This window comes from Mobula birostris, chromosome 28 (genome assembly GCF_030028105.1).
Source record: "Mobula birostris isolate sMobBir1 chromosome 28, sMobBir1.hap1, whole genome shotgun sequence".
NCBI classification, from domain to species: domain Eukaryota; kingdom Metazoa; phylum Chordata; class Chondrichthyes; order Myliobatiformes; family Myliobatidae; genus Mobula; species Mobula birostris.
In genome coordinates this window covers 474,846-498,624 of record NC_092397.1, presented here as the reverse complement: position 1 = coordinate 498,624, position 23,779 = coordinate 474,846, and the positions used below count along the sequence as shown (strand labels likewise).

General features: G+C 46.5%; 1 protein-coding gene across 3 annotated transcripts in view; it reads left to right on the top strand.

Annotated features, from left to right (window-relative positions):
- LOC140188829 (neurexin-1-beta-like) overlaps window positions 1–23,779 on the top strand; it is a 531,757-nt gene that overhangs the window by 379,332 nt on the left and 128,646 nt on the right. For all 3 annotated transcript variants that reach the window (XM_072245481.1, XM_072245482.1, XM_072245483.1), the window contains exon 4: window positions 11,118–11,207. In XM_072245481.1, the coding sequence (XP_072101582.1) occupies window positions 11,118–11,207 (90 nt within the window). The remainder of the gene's footprint in view (window positions 1–11,117; window positions 11,208–23,779) is intronic.

Sequence of the window (23,779 nt, the reverse complement as noted above, 5' to 3'; positions counted from 1 at the left end):
ATTAAACTTTCCTGCCAGGATATTGGTCCCCTTCAGGTTCAGGTGTAACCTGTCTTTTTTGAACAGGTCATACTTCCCCCAGAAGAGATCCCAATTATCCAAGAATCTGAAGCCCTGCCTCCTACACCCGTCTCTCAGCCACGCATTCATCTGCCTGATCCAACTATTCTTGCCCTCGCTAGCAAGTGGCACAGGTAGCAATCCTGAGATTACTATCCTGGAGGTCCTGCTTCTCAGCTTCCTTCCTAACTCCCAGAAATCTGTCTTCAGGACCTCCTCCTCTGTCCTATCTATGTCATTGGTACCAACATGTACCAAGATAACTGGCTGCTCACCCTCCCCCTTCAGAATATTCAGGACCTGATCCGAGACATCCCGTACCCTGGCACCTGGGAGGCAACACACTATGCGGGTATCTCTGTCAGGCTCACAGAATCTCCTGTCTGTTCCCCTGACTATGGAATCCCCCATGACTATCACATTTCTCTTCTCCCTCCTTCTCTCCTGCACAACAGCGCCAGGCTCAGTGCCAGAGACCCGGTCACCGTGGGCATCCCCCTCAACAGCATCCAGAACAAGATATTTGTTGCTGAGGGGGACAGCCACAGATGTGCTCTCCACTATCCGGCCGTTTCCCTTCCCTCTCTTGACAGTGACCCAGTTTTCTGACCCCTGTAGCCTAGGGATGACTACCTCCCTGTAGCTCCTGTCTATCACCTCTTCACTTTCCCTGATAAGCAGTAGGTCATCAAGATGCAGCTCCAGATCCCTAACACGGTCTCTGAGGAGCTGCATCTCGGTGCACCTGGCGCAGATGTGGCCATCAGGGAGGCTGGAGGTCTCCCAGGATTCCCACATCTGACACCCTGAACAAAGCACTAACCTTGCAGGCATGCTATCTAATTCTGCAGGAATGAAACAGGAAAAATAAGTCTACTCACCCACTTACCTCGCCAAACAGATGAACTTTTTAATCCCTTAGCTCGTACCGTTAGCTGTGAGAGCCCTGCTGTTCCTGCCTGTCCGGGCCGATTCGCGAAGCGGGGGTGGGGGGGGGGAAGAAAAAAAGAGTTGGTGCTTCGCTCTCGCCTCTTCCTGTTTACCGCCAAGACCCGTTGAAGCCAAAGCCCTACACCCTGCTACTGCTCACTCCGCTGCCCACTCCGACCACTGCCCGCTGTATAGGGTGGTCTCCTTTGTAAACTCTCCACGCTATCCTGTTGACGTCACGCGCCTGCGCAGTCTCGTCCTTCTTGCAATCGAAGAAGTTTTTAAAAAACTGCCTTCCTTCAGAATTTAGCTCCCACAACGCTCTGTAGTCCCGATCCAAAAGACAGCCGTAATGTCAGGGTTAAGTTTTTTACGCAGAGTGGTGAGTGTGTGGAATGGGCTGCCGGCGGCGGTGGTGGAGGCGGATACAATAGGGTCTTTTAAGACACGCCTGGATGGCTACATGGAGCTTAGAAAAATAGAGGTCTATGGGTAAAGTCTAGGTAGCTGTAAGGTAGGGACATGTTCGGCACAGCTTTATTGTGCTGTAGGTTTTCTGTGTTTCTAACTGAGGTCATGATCTCCAGTTGCCTCAAACAGACAGGCGTTGTGGTGTGTTTTGATGATAATGAAGTTCCTTGTTACTGAGAGGTTGTCCCATGATGAGGAAACTGGTCCCCAGAGTCTCACTGCCAACCATTCTGGATGGAGGACACTGTGAAGGGGTTCGTGTTGGGAGTGGACCTCCGCCCTTCTGTCAGGCCTATTCTGTATCTTTCCTGATGATAACTGATGGCTTGGAATCTGTGTCGATGCGACTATTTATTTATTGAGATACAGAGCAGAACAGGCCCTTCCAGCCACGCCGCCCAGCAACCCTCAATTTAACCCTAGCCTAATGGGACAATTTACAATGACTAAATTACTCTCCAACCCTTCGGTCTTTGGTCTGTGGGAGGAAACTAGAGCACACGAAGGTCACAGGGAGAACATACAAACGGCTTACAGGTAGTGACAGGAATTGAGCCCGGGTCGCTGGTAATGTGAAGCGTTGTGCTAACCACTACGCTAATCTCTGCCCACTCCTCACAGGCAGTGATGGAAATTGAACTCGGGTCACTGGTACTGTAAAGCGTTGTGCTAACCTCTACACTAATCTCTGCCCACTCCTTACAGGCAGGGGCAGGAATTGACTCTTGCGAAGGGATGGGTGTAGTGCTAACCACAGTGCTACTGGGCCACCCTATTTAGAGTCATAAGAGTCAGGGTGATATGGCAGAGAAACAAGCCCTTTAGCCCAACTAGTCCATGCTGACCAAGGTGCCTAATTCAGCTGCTCTATCTTATGGTCTTTTGGTCTTATGTAGGAGCAGAATTAGGCTATTTGGCCCATCGAGTCTGCTCTGCCATTTCATCTTGGCTGATCTCTTTCCCACTCGGCCCCAATCTTCTGCCTTCCGCCCGTATCCATGAGGATATGATGAGGGTCCTTAATGATGGTTCTCACCTTCTTGAGGTACCACCTCTTGAAGGTGTCATCGATGGTAGAGAGGGTTGTACCTGTGATGGAGTTGGCTGTCTACAACCCTCTTCAGCCTTTTTCAATCCTGTGCATTACAGCCTTCAAACAAGACTGTGTTACAACCAGTAAGAATGCTCTCCATCCTACATCTATGGAAACTTGTTAGAGTTTGCTGCCACGCCAAAACTCCTCAAACTCCCAATGAAGTATAGCCACTGGCATGCCTATTCTTTGATTACCCTGAGATGCTCATGCCCAGAAACTTGAAGCAGACGCAACTTACAAGGGTTATGCCAGGATTTGAAGTGATAGGGAAAGGTTGAACAGGTTACGAATTTTCTGTAGAACATAGAATCATTGAGTGGAGATTTGATGGAGGGGTATCAATAGGCTAAATGCAAGATGGCCTTTTCTACTGAGCTTGAGTGAGACTAGAGCTAGAGGTCAACGGGTAAAGGGTGCAAGGTGAAATGTTTAAGGGGAAGATGAGGGGGAACTTCTTCACTCGGAGGGTGATAAGAGCATGGAATGAGTGCAAGTGGTGGATGTGGGGTTGATTAGAGAAATTTTCCAACGAATGGTAATATAGGGGCCTTTCCTGGTTGGCTGCCAGTGACCAGTGGTCAGCGTTGGGGCCACTTCTTTCCACATTACATGTCAGTGATTTGGATGGCAGAAATGATGGCTTTCACCAAGTTTGCAGAAAATACAGAAATAGGTGGAGGGGCAGGTACTGCTGAGGAAGCAGGGTATCTGTAAAAGGATTTAGACAGTTTAGCAAAATGGGCAAAGAAGAGGCAGATGGAATACAGTGTTGGGAAGTGTATGGCCATGCACCTTGGTGGAAGGAATAAAGACATAGAGTATTTTCTCAGCAGTGGGAAAGTTCAAAAATCAGAGGTGTCAGGGGACCTGGGAGCCCTTGTGCAGGATTTCCGGAAGTTTAATTTACAGGTTGAGTTGGTGGCAATTGCAATGTAGCATTCATCTCAAGAGGACTCGAATACAAAAGCAAGGATGTAACGCTGACGCTTTATAAAGCATTGGTCAGGCCGTACTTGGGGTACTGTGAGCAGTTTTGGGCCCTTTAAGATGTCCTGGCATTAGAGAGGGTCCGGAGAAGGTTCACGAGACTGATCTCAGGAATGGAAGGGTTAACATAGGAGGAGCATTTGATAGCGTCTGGGCTGTACTCACTAGATTTTAGAAGAATGAGGGGGCATCTCATTGAAACCTATCGAATATTGAAATGCCTAGACAGGGTTTATGTGGAGAGGATGTTTCTTATAATGGGGAGTCTAGGACAAGAGGGCACAGCCTCAGAATTGAGGGATGTCCATTTGGAGCAGAGATGAGGAAAATTTTCGTTAACTAGAGTGCAGGTATGTCTCGGGATCTCTGTGCATCATCTACTGTCCAGGTATACCTGGGGATCTCTGGACAAGGAGATCACCAACTGTCCAGGTATACCTGGGGAATCTCTGGACATCACTACTGTCCAGGTATGTCTGGTGATCTCTGGGCATGGATGTCACCTACTGTCCATGTATGCTTGTGGATCTCTGGACAAGGAGATCACCAACTGTCCAGGTATACCTGGGAATTTCTGGACATCACCTACTGTCCAGGTATCTGTCAGGCTCTACAACTGTGTGGTCTCTAACACCAGGTATAAATTGGCACATACTCATCCTCAGGCTTTCTGCTGTAACCTTGAGCTCATTCATGCCAGAGTCCTGGTTATTTCACAGTTCATTGGGTTAAATCTAGAGGGTCCCAGGAGCTCCCAATGGCAGGACACCAAAGCCCCTGAACCAATGTCCATCTCTCTGCCACATCAGTCAAATAGATCTGATGCTGACTGGCCAGTGTTATTTTTAGTGGGATCTTGCTGCTTACAGATCTCCTGATTCACTGCCTCCATCACAACAATGGGCACACTTTAGATCAATAATTTTTGAGTGGACTCATTGGGATGTCAGAGTTCCTTCACTATTTGAACTTAAACTTCACGAGTAAACCAAGCTACTCATCCTTGGTTTGAAGCTATTGGGCTGAATTCCAATACCCAATTGTCTTTGGTAGTATTTGAACTCTTAACCCTTTGGTTTATTTGGGCAGATGCGAGTATAACATCAGCTTGTTCCAAACAGGGTGCAGCGAAAGACCGCTGGCATATTGAGTAAACTGGAGCCACAAGTTGGACTTTGCAGGAACGCTGTAGCGCAGCAGGATGAGAGTGTGATGAATATTTGTAGCTCCTTGATTTCGCAGTCTTGTCTGTCAACAGAGCTCAATTCACAAGAATCTCTAGTGATGCCATGGTGCACTGAGAACTGCACTGTCAGAGGCATGTCCTTTTGCAAGAAACGTCTAACCGGGACTCCAGCTGACGAGTTAGAGGGGATTCTCACCAGGCTAATGTTCAGCTCGGTGAAGCAGATCGCATGCTTTTAGTGGGATCCTACTGTGCACAAATCACCCCTGCGCTGTCTGCATCGCAGCAGGGGCTGCGCAGCAAAAAATGCGTGTATCAATAATCCACAGAAGGCAAATCTTTTCTCTTTTGATCCGTGACCTTCATGGTCTTAAACGTTTGATAGGTTTGCATGTATGGTGTCAAACCCAGTCGACAAGTTAATGTAACACCAGGGGGTGTTTATATGTAGAATCCCTTTTAGCCGCAAAAAATGCTCAACCAATCTGCAGAAGAAGGTTATCATAGAATGTTTCACATTGTGCCCTGGAAGATCTATTGAGACAGGTGGGCAAAGGGTGGGACACAGACAAAGGTTTGAAGAAACATTCCTAAAGAGCGATGGGAGGTAGAGCAGTTTGAAAGGGAATCCAGGAGTTCAGAGCTCAGGCATAGCTGCCAGGGTTGGAGCAATGGGAACTCGGAACTGGGGAACCTAATGGAGAGGGTTTGGGGATGGATGTTGGGTTGGGGCTGGGAGAGGGGACGTGGGAGGTGGGGGAATTGAGTGGAATGGGAGGGTGAGGAGATGTTGGAAAACAAGAAGGTTTGTCTGTGGGTAATTCCAGCTGATTATTAGTAACAACCGTGGTGTCATCAACAGCACAAAAATAAAATCATTTCTCTCCCCCCTCAAAAATTAAAAGAATTTAATTAATGAGGAAAAAGCTTACTAACTATTAAATAAAACCACGGGGTCTGTGGATAAATGAAGGGTTAATACTGAAGAACTGTGCTTTTACGCTAGAATTAAAACAAGGTTAACCCTTTATAAACTGGAAAGATTTCATTTTCACAAGAGTTCACTTGCAGTTTAAGGTAAAGATCATTAAAAAAAACCTGTTCAAATTACCTCCAAACCTTGGATTTGAAACGTCTCTGCTGGCTTTTTCTTTAACAGGCTATAAATAAGGTCTCTCTTATTGGTTTGGTTTAAATTTTCTATAAAAAACCAAGGCTAAAATTCCTGTAAATGGGTAATCTTGTGTTAACCGTCCTAAACATCAAACAAAGCCATTCAAACTCAGTGCTTTAGAACAATTAAACACACAATTTAGCCTAAGCAGTCTTAAGAATTAACCATCCGGCCGCTGACTCGACATGGATGTTGAGGGCATTAGGGCAGTGCTTTGGGTCAAAGGTACAACACCACTCGAGGGATTCTTCTTTGCGACATTTCTCCTGGTAGTGCGATAAGGAGTGACTTGTGATTGGCTTCTTTCCATTGGCAACTGGCCAGTCTAGAAATAGAGACAGATTCCCAACTGCCTGATTGGTTGCTGAAGATCTTTTGGCCTCCCACTCATGGGTTTGATGAGTCCTATTTCCTGCCAAGGGAGCCACTTTACAATGGGAATGTTTGAGTCAGTATTGTCATTCACGGTGATCTATGTGAAAGTGGCGGGCAGGTTTCACAGCTGAGTGATGTGCTAGCTGAACCTTGTTTAAGAGAACTCCGAGAGCTTCTAAATCTGAGAGGTACTGTCACATCAGACATTTCATCTGATAGGCCTTCCCCTGAGAGCCTCTTCTCAGAGACATTACTCTGTGGATAAACCTCCCCTATTTAAGACAAACCCACAGATATGTATCGGGATTGATATAGATGTTCTAGCAACGTATATCACGGACAGACAAGCAGGCTTTAAACATCAGTACAACTTATTAACACAATATACGGTGGCTCTGTAGGTATCAGAGAGGCATTAGCCCCTGAGATCCCATCATTCCTTAGTGCTCTGGACAGAATTGTTCAAATGTCCTTCAAACACTGAACAAGAGTGTATCTATCTTCCTCGGAGAGACCACACTCATCACCCAAAGTAGAGCGTCATCAGACACCTAAGAAAGAGCACACAGCACCCAACATCCAATGATAAAGCACCCAGCACCCATCCCAATAATAGAGCACCCATCTGCAATGACAGAGCACCCAGCACCCAGTAAGAAGAGCCCAGTATTCAATCAAAGGAACCCAGCACCGAAATAGAGAGCACTGGGCACCCTCCGAAGAACAACAAACACCCAATGATAGAGCATCCATCAACTACTGACAGAACACCCATCAACCAAAGATGGATCTCCCATCACCCACTGATAGAACAATAGGCACCTAATGATAGACCACCCTTCACCCAATGACAGAACACCCATCTGACACTGATGGAGACATCAGCACCCAATGATAGATACCCAATCCCCAAAGATAGAGCACCCATCACCCAATAACCGTGCACCCACCCCAATAATAGAGCACCCACCCCAATGACAGAGTACCCATTACCAGATGATAGAGCAGCCAGCACCCACTGAAAGAGCATCCAGCACCCGATGATAGACCAACCAGCACCTAATGATAGAGCACCCATCCCACTAATAGAACAGCCATCAGCCAATGACAGAGCACTCACTGATAGAGCACCCATCAACCAATGATAGAGTACCCATCACCCACTGGTGGAGCACCCATCACTAACAATAGCACCCATCTCAAAAACTCAAAATACACTCAAAAACTTCTATAGTTGTATCGTGGAGAGTATTCTGACAGGCTGCATCACTGTCTGGTATGGAGGGGCTACCGCACAGGACCAAAAGAAGGTTGTAAATCCAGTCAGCTCCACCTTGGGCACTAGCCTACAAAGTACCCAGGACATCTTCAGGGAGCGGTGTCTCGGAAAGGCAGCGTCCATTATTAAGGACTTCCAGCACCCAGGGCATGCCCTTTTCTCACTGTTACCATCAGGTAGGAGATACAGAAGCCTGAAGGCACACACTCAGTGATTCAGGAACAGCTTCTTCCCCTCTGCCATCCGATTCCTAAATGGACATTGAAGCTTTGGACACGACCTCACCTTTTTTAATATACAGTATTTCTATTTTTGCACATTTTAAATAATTTATTCAATATATGTAATTGATTTACTTGTTTATTTATTTATTATTATGTTTTATTTTATTTATTCAGCTAGATTATGTATTACATTGAAATGCTGCTGCTAAATTAACAAGTTTCATGTCACATGTCGGTGATAGTAAACCTGATTCTGATCCTCTCAATGATACAGCACCCTTCACCCGATGACAGAGCACCCATCACCCACTGACAGATCTCCCAAAACCCACTGTTAGAACAACCAGCACCTAATGATACAGCAACCTCCACCCGATGACAGAGTACCCATCACCCACTGACGGATCTCCCAAAACCCACTGTTAGAACAACCAGCACCTAATGATACAGCAACCTTCACCCGATGACAGAGCACCCATCACCCACTGACGGATCTCCCAAAACCCACTGTTAGAACAACCAGCACCTAATGATACAGCAACCTTCACCCGATGACAGAGCACCCATCACCCACTGACGGATCTCCCAAAACCCACTGTTAGAACAACCAGCACCTAATGATACAGCAACCTTCACCCGATGACAGAGTACCCATCACCCACTGACGGATCTCCCAAAACCCACTGTTAGAACAACCAGCACCTAATGATACAGCAACCTTCACCCGATGACAGAGCACCCATATGGCACTGATAGAGACCTCAGCACCCACTGATTAAGCACCCATCTCCAATGATACAATGCTCATCTCTACCAATAGAGCACCCACCCGACACTGATAGAGCACCCATCTGACACTGATAGAGCACCCATCACCCAATGTTAAAGCACCCATCACTTGATGATAGAGCAACCATCACCCACAGATACAGCACCCAGTACCCAATAATAGAACACCCAACCCCAATGATAGAGCACCCATCACCCAATGATGGGGTACCCATCACTCAATGACAAAGCAACCAACACCCATTGACTGACTACACATGCCCAATGATAGTGCACCCATCCTGACTGATAGAGCACCCATTTCCCACCGACAGAGCACCCATCCGCAATGATAGTGCACCCATCACCTGATGAAAGTGCAACCAGCACCCTTACCAATAATAGTGTACCCAACGCCAATGACAGAGCACCCAACCCCAATGATAGAACACCCAACCCAATGACAGAGCACCCAACCCCAATGATAGAACACCCAACCCAATGACAGAGCACCCAACCCCAATGACAGAGCACCCAACCCAATGACAGAGCACCCAACCCCAATGACAGAGCACCCAGCACCCAATAATAGTGTATCCAACCCCAATGACAGAGCACCCAGCACCCAATAATAGTGTACCCAACCCCAATGACAGAGCACCCAGCACCCAATAATAGAGCACTCATCACCAAAGAAAGAGCACCCAGCAATCAATGATAGAGCACCCATCCACACTGGTAAAGCACCCTTCCCCAATGATAGAACACCCAGCACCTAATAATAAAGTACCCAACGCCAATGATAGAGCACCTTTCCCTACCGATATAATTCTGACCACCCAATAACCAAGCACCCATCACCCAATGACAAAGCAGCCATCGCCCATACCCAATGATAGTGCACCCACCCAGTGAGCATCTATCCCCAGTGACAGAGGACCCACCCTCAATGATAGCACACCCTTCACCTGATGAAAGTGCATCCAGCACCCATTGATAGAGCAATCACCCCCAATGACAGAGCAATTGGCACCCAATCATAGAGCACCCAGCTACCACTGATAGAACTCCCATCACCCAATGATTGAGCACCCACCCTTCTCCAATGATAGAGCACCCATCACCCCGTGATGGAGCATCTTGCACCCAATGATAGAGATACAAGAACACCCATCTAAATGCCCCTGAACACAAAAAGAACATCCATCAGTGATATGCAGAGCACCCCTGATCACCCACAAATCACACATGGGGCACCCATCAAACCCCTCCACCTCTGTCCCATCACCCGTTGATACAAGACCCATTAAACAGGTGGTACCTATCAAAGTAATGAAGCAGGGCAGCTCACATCTTCTGCACTCTCTCCAAATCCATCTCTCCATCTTCTCTCTCGGTAATGGGGCAACCAGAACTGGAGATGACACTCCGGGTGTATCATAAAGCTGCAGTTTCTGTACCCAGTACTCGGACTGATGAAGGGAAGAGTGCTGACGTTTCTTTAGCACTCTGTCTACCTGTTACGTTTTCAGTGAGCAACAGATCTTCACCCCACAATCCCTCGGTACGTTCATGCTCCGAAGGGTCCTGACTTCTACTCTCCAACCAAACTGCAACATCTCACGTGTGTCCAGATCAAACTCTGTTGGCAAGGTCTCTGTCCATATTTTTGACTGATCTATACCCTAAGCACAAGAGATTCTGCAAAAGCCTGAAATTCACAGCAACACACACACAAAATGTTGGAAAACCCAGCAGGTCAGGCAGCATCTATGGAGGGGAAGAAACTGTTGACGTTTCGGACTGAGACCAACTGGATTCCTTTCCATACTTATTCCCACATTCTCATCAACTCACCCCAGATTCTACACACTGTAGCACAATTCACAATGGCTGATTAACAACCCCACACATCTCTGGAAAAATACACATAGTCACAGGGAGAAAGTACAAACTCCACACAATCAGGACCCAAAGTCCAGGGTTGGACCCGTGTCACTGGAACAGTCAGGTAAGAGCACTGACTGCTGCACTGAGGTGGCCCTGGCATAGCGTGCAGCCCTCACCAATTGTTCCGGGCCACAGTGGGTGTCTTGCTGGTTCAGCTAGTCCGAGTCCATCGGAGGGCCGAGCACAAACATCCAGGCAGTACCGTGGGAACATCATAGGCGGACAGATGAGGCGACTAGTCACTAATTTGGAAAAGAGCAGGAAATTTGTGCTGGTGCGCTGGCTGAAGTTTATACCACCCCAGAAACCAGGGACTAGTTCTCACATTACTCTTGGTGGAAGCCTGTTGAGTCCCTTACACTTCAAGAGTTTCCAATGGGTCACAAAGTAGTTGGCCCTGACTTATAAAATGCACCCCCTACTGACAATAACTGGGGGCTTAGGAGTCTGGTTTGGTTCCTCCTGAGAGGAGAAGGTTGAAGAGGAATCTCCACAGTGGTCAGCGGCCTGGTGGCTAATCTTTTAACTTTGACCTTTCACCTGAAGCGTTAAGTGTTAACTGTTGACCTTTGACCTTGCAGATTTTAACTGCTGAAATGTCTCTTTAAACTTTAAAGGCAACTATGATAACGAGCGGCTGGCGATTGCTAGACAGCGAATTCCATATCGTCTTGGTCGGGTAGTAGACGAGTGGCTACTCGACAAAGGTAAAAAAAATTAATTAAAAGCTTTTAACATTTAAAAAAGGAGTCACACACCGTAACAAAAAAACTTAACTTTAACTTAACCCAATCATAATTCTATTTTAATTCTTTTAAATGCTAAAACATCAGTAAAATTAAACAAGCCATTTAAAACCTGTTTTAACTGTAGCTGAGTTTACACGTTGATCATTGTTGGTAAGCCTGCTTTTGTCTCTTTTCCTGTCCTATTGTGTTAATGCTCCCAGTTGCTGTCTGGTGGTTGAAGGGAAACCATTCTGTGAGGTTTCTGTGGAAGCCATTTTGATCTTTGGTTCTTGGGAAAGTGTGTCAGCTTCTCCACACCATGCATTCCTCTATAGATTATGCGGGACAGGACAGGGGGCAGATCTTCCACCGCCCACTATATAAACTTCCTTCTCCTACCCTCTACCCTCTGCTTCCTTCTCCTACCATCTCCCCTCACTCCCTTCTCAGTGGGGGTGATGTTGCTCTGTTGGTAAAAAAAATTAAACAAATCCTGAGGAAGAGATGACACAGGATCATAAGGTGTTGAATCATTGTGGAGAGAGCTAAGAAACTGCAAGGGTAAAGTGACCCTGATGAGAATTATATACAGAATTCCAAACAGTAGTAAAGATGTGATCTACAAATTACAATGGAAGATAGAAAATGCACGTCAAAAGGACAATGTTACGAAGGTAAACACGAGGAAATCTGCAGATGCTGGAAACTCAAGCAACACACATCAAAGTTGCTGGTGAACACAGCAGGCCAGGCAGCATCTCTAGGAAGAGGTACAGTCGACATTTCGAGCCGAGTCCTGACGAAGTTAGAGGACTGGGAAGCTTTTAAAAGCCAATAGAAGACAACTAAAAAAGTTATAGAGAAGGAAAAGATGGAATACGAAGGTAAGCTAGCCAATAATATTAAAGAGGATACCAAAATTTTCTTCAGATATATAAAGTGTAAAAGAGTGGTGAAAGTAGATATCAAACCATTGGAAAATGATGCTGGAGAAGTAGAAATAGGGGACAAGGAAATGACAGGAAGGTGAATAAGTATTTTGCATCAGTCTTCACTGTGGAAGACACCAGCAATGTGCCGGATATATGAGACTGTCGGGGACGGAAGTATGTGAGACTACCATTACTAGGAAGATGATTCTTGTGAAGCTGAAAGTAGATAAGTCACCTGGATCAGATGGTATACACCCCAGGGTCCAGAAAGAAATGGCTGAAGAGATTGTTGAGGTATTTGTAATGATCTCTCAAGAATCACTAGATTCTGGAATGACTGCAGAAGACTGGAAAATTGCAAATGTCATTCCACTCTTCAAGAAGAGAGAGAGAGGCGAAGAAAGGAAATTATAGGCCAGTTAGTCTGACCTTAGTGGTTGGGAAGATATAGGAGTTGATTGTTAAGGATGTGGTTTCAGGATACTTGCAGGCACATGATAAAATACGCCAAGTCACCATAGTTCAGTAAGGGAAAATCGTGTCTGACAAATCTGTTAGAATTCTCAGAGAAAATGACAAACAGGAGAGGCAAAGGAGAATTGGTGGATGCTGTGTACTTGGATTTTCATAAGGCCTTTGACAATATGCTGCATATGAGGCTGCTGAACAAGTTAGGAGCCCATGGTATTACAGGAAAGATACTCGCATGGATCGAGCATTAGGTAATTGGTAAGGGGCGAACACTGGGAATAAAATGAATCTATACTTGTTGGCTGCCGGTGACTAGTGGTGTTCCACAGGGGTCTGTGTTAGGACCTCTTATTTTTGTGATATATGTCATTTATTTGGTTGACTAAATTGATGGCTTTATGGCTAAGTTTGTGGACAATATGAAGATTGGTGAAGGGGCAAATAGTTTTGAAGAAGCAGAGAGGCTACAGAGGCTAGAGGCTAAATTTAGACAGTTTAGGAGAATGGGCAAAGAAATGGTAGATGGAATACCGTGTCAGGAAGTGTATGGTCATGTACTTTGGTAGAAGAAATAAAAGGAAAGAGTATTTTCTAAGTGGAGGGAAGATTTAAAAATCTGAGGTACAAAGGGACTTGGGAGTCCTCATGCAGGATTCTGTAATGGTCAGTGTGCAGGTTGAGTTAGTGGTGAGGAAGGCAAATGCAATGTTAGAATTCATTCTGAGAGGACTAGAAAATAAATGCAAGAATGTAATATTGAGGAATTTTAAAGCACTGGTAAAGCCTCAATTGGAGTATTGTGAACAATTTTAGGCCATTGTCTAAGAAAAGATATGCTAACATTGGAAAGGATTCAAAGGACATTCACGAAAATGATTCTGGGATAGAAAGACTTGTCATATGAGGGCAGATTTGATGGCTCTGGGCATCGACACACTAGTATTCAGAAGAATGAGGGAGGATCTCATTGAAACCTCAGTAGGGTGGACGTGGAGACTATGTTTCTTATGCTGAGGGGGAGTCTAAGATGAGAGGACATGTGTGAATTTGTTGCCTCAGGTGGCCGTGGAGGCCAAGTCATTAGGTATATTTAACTTCTGCCTATTTAAGGCAGAAGTTGATAGATTCTTGGTTAGTCAGGGCATGAAGGGATATAAGGAGATTGGCGCTGAGAGGAAAAATGGATCAGACATGATTAAATGGAAAAGCAGACTCAATGGGCCAAATGGACTAGTCTTCCTCTTATAACTTATGGTCTTATAATAAGCTCATCCCCTCCCTTCTCCTACCCCACTCCTCCCATCCATTCACCCATTCCCCTCCCTTCCCTCCTCTTAACTACTCCCCACCTTCCTCCCCCCCTTCATATACCCCTCCCCCCTCTCTCTTGTCCTACCCCTCCTTCTCCTGTCCCCTCCCCTCCCTTCCTCTCCCTTCTCCAACCCCTCCCTTCCTCCCTTCTCCTAACCCCTCACCTCACATCTCCTACAGCTCCCCTCCACTCCTTTCTCTTAACTCCTCCCTTCTCCTAACCTCCCCTCCCTCCTCCTACCCCCTCCCTGCTCTTCTCCTAACCCCTCCCCTCCCTTCTTCTACTCCCTCCCCTCCTTCCCTTCTCCTACCCCCTCCCCTCCTTCCCTTCTCCTACCCATCTCTGCTATTCCCCTCTCCTACCACTTCTCCTCCTCTCCCTTCTCCAACCCTCCCTTCCTCCTTCTCCTAACCTCTCGCCTCACATCTCCTACTGCTCCCCTCCCTTACTTTCTCCTCTCCTCCCTTCTCCTACCCTCCCTCCCCTTCTTCTCCTAAACCCTCCCCTCCCTTCTCCTTCCCCTCCCCTCCTTCCTTTTTCTTTCCTCTCCCCTCCCTTCTCTTCTCCTGACCCCTGGCCTCCACCACTGGGTCTCACTGCTGACGTCAGTTCCTTTTCTCAGCCCCACTTTGGGATGACTTGATTACAGCAGAATATCTTGAATGTGCTCGTCGGATCCTTTGGGAAGTGGGGGTTTGTGAGCAGGATTTAGAGCTCTCAGCGTCGGTGAGTGGACCGATGAACAGGTATTGTGGTCATGGCTGAGAGGTGTACTGAAGCAGTTCTCACTCTCCCTCCGGTGGAGTTTTAACCCCCCAGCTGGACAGAAGGCACATGTATCGAGAATGAGAGGGCAACATTTGACATTCGCGTAGAGAGAACATCTCTTTGTTTGAGAGATGCTCCCTCACAGTCCAGGAGATCCCAATTCGATTCTGATGTCTGTGTGTGGAGATTGCATGTTCTCCCTGCGACTCCATGGGTTTTCCCCAGGTGATCCGGTTCCACATCCCAATGACGTGAACTGGTCCCCAGTGCAGGTTTAGAATCCGGGGTTAGCTGGTGGAAATGTGGATGGAATGCAGATGCTCGTGAGCCACAGAGACTTGATGCACCAACTGGCCTGCTCTGTTGGAATCAGAGATAGTTGGAGACGATGGCAGCTCACCCAAATGGGAAATGCACCCGCACTGACCCACAACCATCTTCTAGGTGTCCAGTGTCTACAGTTTGGATTCCCCTGCTGTTCTCGAGCTGATCACTGTGGAGTCACCTGCTGTTCTCAAGCAGGTACAGACCGGCAGAGGCTCGGGGGCTAGGTTTCTCTCTGCCTCAGAGGCAATGCAGAAAACGTCAAGACTGATGGTACTGAAGAAATGCTATATGTGGGAGGAGACAGGGTCTGCCAAGACGATACCTTAAGTCCCCCATCAGTCCAGATGAAGGGTCTCAGGCCGAAACATTGACCCCACTTAGTTCCTCCAGTCATCTGTTTCCTTGCTGCAGGTTCTGCCCTCTGCAGACCCTCGTGTCTTTTAAGCTCCCTGTCTTCTCTGGATTGTATGGACAGCACCCCAGGGCACAGGGTCTGTCGGATTTGAAGGGACATATTGCACAACCATTCTGTATCATAAAGGAACAGATGTCATAGATGGGTTTGTGAGAGTTTGCCTGTGAAATTGTCTTCTGAGAGTGACGTACTGACTGAAAGGAACCATACCTTCTCTGGCAATATACAGAATGCGGAAAGAACTCAGCAGGTCAGGGAAATGAACAGTAAATATTCTGGGCCAGCTTTTCATTGGGACTTTCTTATGTCAGCCAGCAGTCCAGATTGATAGATATATAGATACCTTATTGATCCCAAAGGAAATTACAGTGTCACAGTAGCATTATTAGTGCACAGGTACACAAATATTAAAAGAAAAGTAAGAAAGAATAAAAACTAAGTTACCACAAACAGTCTAACAGGAGGAGATTATCACTTCCCCAGCTATAGGTTGACTCATTTTAGAGCCTAATGGCCGAGGGTAAGAATTACCTCATGTTGAAGCAGCGCAATTGTCTTAGTCTTTGACTGAAAGTGCTCCTCTGTTCAGCCAAGGTGGCATGCAGAGGGTGAGAAACATTGTCCAGAATTACCAGGATTTTCTATAGGGTCCTTTGTTCTACCACAGCCCCCAGTGTGTCCAGTTTGACTCCTAGAACAGAGCCAGCCTTTCTGATCAGTTTATTGAGCCTGTTGGCATCACCCGTGTTGATGCCATTGCCCCAGCACGCCACCGCATAGAAGACTGTACTGGCAACAACAGAGTGGTAGAACACGTGAAGGAGAGGTCTGCTACTCCTAAGGACCTCAGTCTCCTCAGGAAGTAGAGGTGACACTGGCTCTTCTTGTACAGAGCCTCTGTGTTGGTGCTCCACTCAAGTCTGTCTCCCAGGTGCATCCCCAGGTACTTGCAGGTCCTCACCACGTCCACGTCCTCACCATCAATAGTGCAGGCTTACTCTTCCAAAAGTCTCCTTTGTCTTACTGATGTTGAGCTGCAAATGATTCAGCTTGCAAGGTTCAACAAAGTCCTCCACCAGGGCCCTGTGTTTGTCCTCCTGTCCTCCCTTAATTAACCCAACTATTGCTGAGTCATCAGAGAATTTCTGCAGGTGACATGACTCAGTGTTGTATCCAAAGTCTGAGGTATACAGGGTGAACAGGAAGTGGGGCAATACAGTCCCATTTGGGGCTCCAGTGATGCTTATAGCCATGTCTGACACACAGCTCTGAAGCTGCACAAACTGTGGTCTGCCAGTCAGGTAGTCCATTATCCAGGATACAATGGAAGTGCCAATCTGCATTGACCGGAGCTTCTCCCCCTGCAATGAGGGCTGTATGGTATTGAAGGCACTGGAAAAATCAAAAAAACACAATCCTCACAGCGCTGCCCTGCTCATCCAAATGGGAGTAGGCTCTGTTCAGCAGGTACATGACAGCATCGTCGACTCCAATGTGCTCCTGGTAGGCAAACTACAGGGGATTGAATGCTAGTCTGACCAGGGGTTGGAGTTGAGCCAGGACCAGCCTTTCAACGGTCTTCATGATATGTGAGGTCAGAGCCACTGGACGGTGGTCATTCAAGACTTTCGGTTGGCCTTTCTTGGGTACTGAGTCCACACGTGATGTTCTCCACACAGTCGGGACCCTTTCCAGGCTGAGACTCAGATTGAAAATACGCTGGAGAACTCCACACTCTTTCAGGACCTTGGGGTTCACTCCATCCAGTCCCCATGCTTTGCCGTGTCTGAGTTTCCCCAGAGCACTTCTCACCTGCTCACTGGGGAGCTGGTGGAAGGTGGCTGCTGGAGGGGGTGAAGATTGGGACGATAGCAGTTGGTATGTGGAGGTGTGGACGATAGATGCAGGGCAAGGAGGGGATGTAGACAGTGGTAGCCTGTGTTGTTCATCCACGTGTTGAACTGGAGTGGGGAGGCGTTGATGCTGAGGGAGGTTTGGGTACCTCTGCTCCTGGGCTGGTGTGCTGAAGGGAGTGTGAACAGGAGGCCAATTGTCAAACCAATTAAAGAATTGGTTTAACTCATTAGTCCATTCACGGCTGCATTCCATAAGGCCATAAGGTATAGGAGAAGAAGCAGGCCATTTGGCCTATCAAGTCTGCCTCCGCCATTCAATCATGTGCTGATCCAATTCTTTCAGTCATCCCCACTCTCCTGCTTTCACCCGATACCTTTGATGCCCTGGCTAATCAAGAACCTATCTATCTCTGCCTTAAATACACCCAATGACTTGGCCTCTGCAGCTGCTCGTGGCAACAAATTCCACAGATTTACCATACTCTGACTAAAGTAATTTCTCCGCATGTCAATTCTAAAAGGACGTCCTTCAATCCTGAAGTCATGCTCTCTTGTCCTAGAATCCCCCACCATGGGAACTAACTTTGCTATATCTGATCTGTTCAGGCCTTCTAACATTTGGAATGTTTCTATGAGATCCCCCCTCATTCTCCTGAACTCCAGGGAGTACAGCCCAAGAGTTGCCAGACATTCCTCATACGGTAACCCTTTCATTCTCGTGAATCTTCTCCGAACCCTCTCCAACGTTAGTATATTCTTTTTAAAATAAGGAGCCCAAAACTGCACACAATACTCCAAGTGTGGTCTCACGAGTGCCTTACAGAGTCTCAACATCACATCCCTGCTCTTATATTCTATATCTAAAACTGAATGCCAACATTGCATTTACCTTCTTCGCTACCGACTCAACCTGGAGGTTAACCTTTAGGATATCTTGCACAAGGACTCCCAGGTTCCTTTACATCTCTGCATTTTGAATTCTCTCCCCATCTAAATAATAGTCTGCCCGTTTATTTCTTCCACCAAAGTGCATGACCATACACTTTCCAGTATTGTATTTCATTTGTCACTTCTTTGCCGATTCCCCTAAACTATCCGAGTCTCTCTGCAGGCCCTGTTTCCTCAACACTACCCGCTCCTCCACCTATCTTTGTACCATCTGCAAATTTAGCCACAAGTTCATTAATACCATGGTCCAAACCACTGACATACATTGTAAAAAGCAACGGTCCCAACACCGACCCTTGTGGACCTCCACTGCTAACCAGCAGCCAGTCAGAATAGGATCCCTTTATTCCCACTCTCTGTTTTCTGCTGATCAGCCAATGCTCCACCCATGCTAGTAACCTCCCTGTCATTCCACGGGATCGTATCTTGCTAAGCAGCCTCATGTGCGGCCCTAATGTGAGACCTTCTGAAAATCCAAGTACGCTACATCTCCTTTGTCTACCCTGCTTGTAATTTCCTCAAAGAATTACAGTAGGTTTGTCAGGCAGGATTTTCCTTTCAGGAAACTATTCTGGCTTTGGCCTATCTTGTCATGTGCTTCCAGGTACTCCATAATCTCATCCCTAACAATCAATTCCAACAACTTCCCAACCACTGATGTCAGGCTAACAGGTCTGCCTTCCACCCTTCTTAAATAGCAGAGTAACATCTGCAATTTTCCAGTCATCTGGTACAATGCCAGAACCTATCGATTCTTGAAAGATTATTGTTAATGCCTCCACAATCTCTGCAGCTACTTCCTTCAGAACCCGGGGGTGTATTCCATCAGGTCCAGGAGATTTATCCACCCTCAGACCATTAAGCTTCCTGAGCAACTTCTCAGTCATAATTTTCACTGCACAAGCTTCACTTCCCTGACACTCTTGAATGTTCTATATACTGCAGACGTCTTCCACTGTGAAGACTGATGCAAAATACACATTCAGTTCCTCTGCCATCTCTGCGTCTCTCATTACAATATCTCCAGCGTCATTTTGTATTGGTCTATATCTACCCTCGACTCTCTTTTACCCTTTATATACTTAAAAAAGCTTTTAGTATCTTCTTTGATATTAGTCGCCAGCTTCCTCTCATAATTTAACTTTTCCTTCCGAATGACCTTCATAGTTTCCTTCCCAATCCTCTATCTTCCCACTAGCTTTGGCTTCCTTGTATGCCCTCTCTTTTGCTTTCACTCTGGCTCTGACTTCACTTGTCAGCCACTGTAGTGTCCTTCTTCCCTTTGAAAATTTCTTCTTAATTGGAATATATCTGTCTTGCACTTCCCTCATTTTTCGCAGAAACTCCAGCTATTGCTGCTCTGCTGTCCTTCCTGAAAATGTCCCTTTCCAGTCAACTTCAGCCAGTTCCCCACTCATGCCATTGTAATTTCCTTTATTCCACTGAAATACCGACACGTTGGATTTTATTTTTTCCCTCTCACATTTCAATGTGAACTTGATCATATTGTGATCACTGTTCCCTAAGGGTTCCTTAACCTTAATCTCTCTTATCACCTCCAGATCTTTGCACAACACCCAATCCAGCACAGCCGATCCCCTAGTGGGCTCAACAACAAGCTGTTCTGAAAAGCCATCCCTTAGACATTCTACAAATTCCCTCTCTTGAGGTCCAGTACTGATCTGGTTTTCCCAATCCACTTTCATGTTAAAATCCCCAACGATTATCATGACATTGCCTTTCTGACACGCTTTTTCTATCTCCTGCTGTAACTTGTAATCCACATCCTGGCTGCTGTTTGGACGCCTGTATACAACTACCATTCTGGTCCTTTTACACTTGCCATTTCTTAACTCAACCCACAGAGACTCTACACCTTCCAATCCTATGTCATCTTTTTCCAATAATTTAATATTATTTCTTATACACAGAGCCACACCACCCACTCTGCTTACTAACCTGTCTTTCCGATACACCGATACATTGGACGTTCAGCTCCCAATGGCAGCCATCGTTTAGCCAAGATTCAGATGGCCACAACATCATATTTGCCAATCTGTAACTGAATGTCAAGATTGTCCATTTTACTCCTCTTACTGCGTGCATTCAAAGACAACACCTTCAGTCCAGTATTCCAAGGCTCTAGAGCTAGGCTGATTGAAGCCAGTGATGTTCTTCATCCCTCTCGATACCTCCTGTGTGCTACTCTGTCCAAGCTTGTTCTCCAGCTCTCTCCTGTATTCCTCTTTAGCCACCTTGATCTTCTCCTTTGGCTCCCTCTGCACATGTTTCATTTCCTCCCTGTCTCCTGATTTAAACGCTTCCTTTTTGTGGTTGAAAAGAGCCTCTAGATCACTGGTGACCCATGGTTTGTTGCTTGGGAAGCAGTGAATAGTCCTTGATGGTATTACAGTGTCCGCACAGAAGTTGAAGTAGCCAGTGATGCAATCAGTAAGTCCGTTAATGTCCTCCCCATATGTTTCACAAAGCACATTCCGGTCAGTAACCTCAAAGAGGCCCTTCATGCTCGATGGCCTCTGGAGACCATTATCTTGGTGGTAGCTAGCTGCTGTTGTACTTTGGGTTTATACAGGGCAGGAGGTGAACCAGGGTGTGACCTGACCTTCCAAGTGGAGGGAGATCTGTGGAGCTATACGCATCTTCAACCTTGGCATGCAAGTGATCCAGTGTTTAATTTTCACTTGTATGACACTTGGCAAACTGATCGAAGGTGGGTAGGGCTGGACTGTAAGCTTACCTCCAGTGCCTAGGTATGGGGAGGACACCAGACTGCGTCAGTGCCTCGGTGCTGCAGTGCTTCAGAGAGTCACTCAATGGGGGAGGACAATAGAAGAAAGGAGAGCTGGCTTGTGAAGAGCCATGGTTAACCATATAACCATATAAACATATAACAATTACAGCACGGAAACAGGCCATCTCGGCCCTTCTAGTCCGTGCCGAACTCTTACTCTCACCTAGTCCCACTGACCTGCACTCAGCCCATAACCCTCCATTCCTTTCCTGTCCATATAACTGTCCAATTTAACTTTAAACGACAACATCGAACCTGCCTCAACCACTTCTGCTGGGAGCTCATTCACACAGCTACCACTCTCTGAGTAAAGAAGTTCCCCCTCATGTTACCCCTAAACTTTTGCCCTTTAACTTTCAACTCATGTCCTCTTGTTTGAATCTCCCCCACTCTCGATGGAAAAAGCCTATCCACATCAACTCTATCAATCCCTCTCATAATTTTAAACACCTCTATCAAGTCCCCCCTCAACCTTCTACACTCCAAAGAATAAAGACCCAGCTTGTTCAACTTGTTAAATGAGGGAGCGTAGCAATCACTGGGCTGCAGTGCTGCTGGACTCTTGTGTGTGGAGACCACCCCTTCTTGCTTATTCCAGTTTGAAGCCATGCCCTACATAAAGAGGCCATTCAGCCCATTGTGCTGTGCCAGTTAATTCGGAACTAATGAATTAATCTCACTACTCTAATCATTTCCATCATCAATATTCTTGCTTCCAAAGTCACAACACCTCTCAGTATAAAAGGAAGATCTCTGCATCTGCTTTGATACCAACGCTGAAATATAAGGGCTCTTAAGGAGTCCCGATGAAGGGTCTGGATGTGAAGCATCAACTGTCCATATACTCCTACCGATGCTGAGCTCCTCCAATGTTTTGTGTGTTGTTCCATTTTCCAGCATCTACCGTGTCTTGCGTCTCCATCTTAATCTAATTTCCTTGAACACTGAGCTGACTAACAGCAGGCAGCTCCTCCACTTTGAAGCCTGTATGGTTTTCTCCATCTCTTGGCCTTCCCTGCTGGCCAAGGACAATGTCAATTTTACCTGTCCCCCCACAGCGTTCCTGTGAACCCCCTCACCATGCTTCCTGAGGCTGCCCCGAGGCAACTGCTCTGTGCTCTTATCAAGGCTCAGTCAGAATCTGTCCGGGGGAAAAGAGAATATAATCATCACATCCCCAAAGATTTACCCTATTCTGACCTTCTACAAGACTTTCATTCACTGACTCTACCTGAGGATACGTCCCTCCACCGTTGGACAAGACACCCGATTGTTTAATCCGTCTTTTCTCACAGGAACTAATCTTGCCCCTCCACCCCCACCCCAAGATGGCTCCCTCCCACAAGTCATAAAGTTGTAGGAGGCCATTCAGCCCATTAAGCCCATTCAGCCCATCTAGGCTGACCCTATCAAAGAACAATTTAGTTGGTGCCCATTGTTAGGATTTATCTCATTGCTTTTTGAAGCCAAATTTTGTTTCTGCCTCCAAGGCAACATAGTAAAAATCTCACCCACAGACTATAAGAGCATAAATGCAAGAGAACACTGAAGAAAGAAATCAGGAAGGCTAAAAGAAGGTATGAAGTTGCTCTAACAGACAAGGTGAAGGAGAATCCTAAGGAATTCTGCAGGTAGGTTAAGAGCAAAAGGATTGCAAGGGACAAAATTGATCCTCTGGAACACCAGAACAGTAATCCATGAGTGGAACCAAAACCGATGGGGGAGATCTTTACATCTGTATTTACTCAGGAGACGGATATAGAGCCTATGGAAGTGAGGCAAAGGAGTATCAACTTCATGGATCCTGTACAGATTACAGAGGAGGAGGTGTTTGTTACCCTGAGGCAAATCAGGGCGGACAAATCCCCAGGGCCTGACAAGGTGTTCCCTCAGACCCTACAGGAGGCAGATGCAGAAGTTGCTGGGACCCTAGCAGAGATATTTAAATCATTCTTAGTGGCAGGAGAGGTACCAGAGGATTGGAGGGTAGTCAATGTTGTTCTGCTGTTTAAATAAGCTCTAAACAGACACCATGAAAACCATTAGGCCAGTGAGTCTGACATCAGTTGTGGGAAAGTTACGTGAAGGTATTCTAAGGGATCAGATATATAAGTATTTGGTTAGAAATGAGCTGAATAAGAATAATCGGCATGGCTTTGTGCATGGTAGATCATGTCTAACAAATTTTACAGAGTTTTTCAATGAAGTTGGCTTGCCCACAGAAGGCAAAGAGTGGTTGTAGATGGGTCATATTCTGCATGGAGGTCGGTGACCAGTGGTGTGCCTCAGGGATCTGTTCTGGGACCCCTACTCTTCGTGATTTTTATAAATGACCTGGATGAGGAAGTGGAGGGTTGGGTTAGTAAGTTTGCTGATGACACAAAGATTGGAGGTGTTGTGGATAGTGTGGAGGGCTGTCAGAGGTTACAGCGGGACATTGATAGGATGCAAAACTGGGCTGAGAAGTGGCAGATGGAGTTCAACCCAGATAAGTGTGAAGTGGTTCATTTTGGTAGGTCACATATGATGGCAGAATGTAGTATTAATGGTAAGACTCTTGGCAGTGTGGAGGATCAGAGGAATCTTGGGTTCCGAGTCCATAGGACACTCAAATCTGTTGTGCAGGTTGACTCTGTGGTTAAGAAGGCACATGGCACGTTGGCCTTCATCAACCATGGGACTGAATTTAGGAGCCGAGAGGTAATGTTGC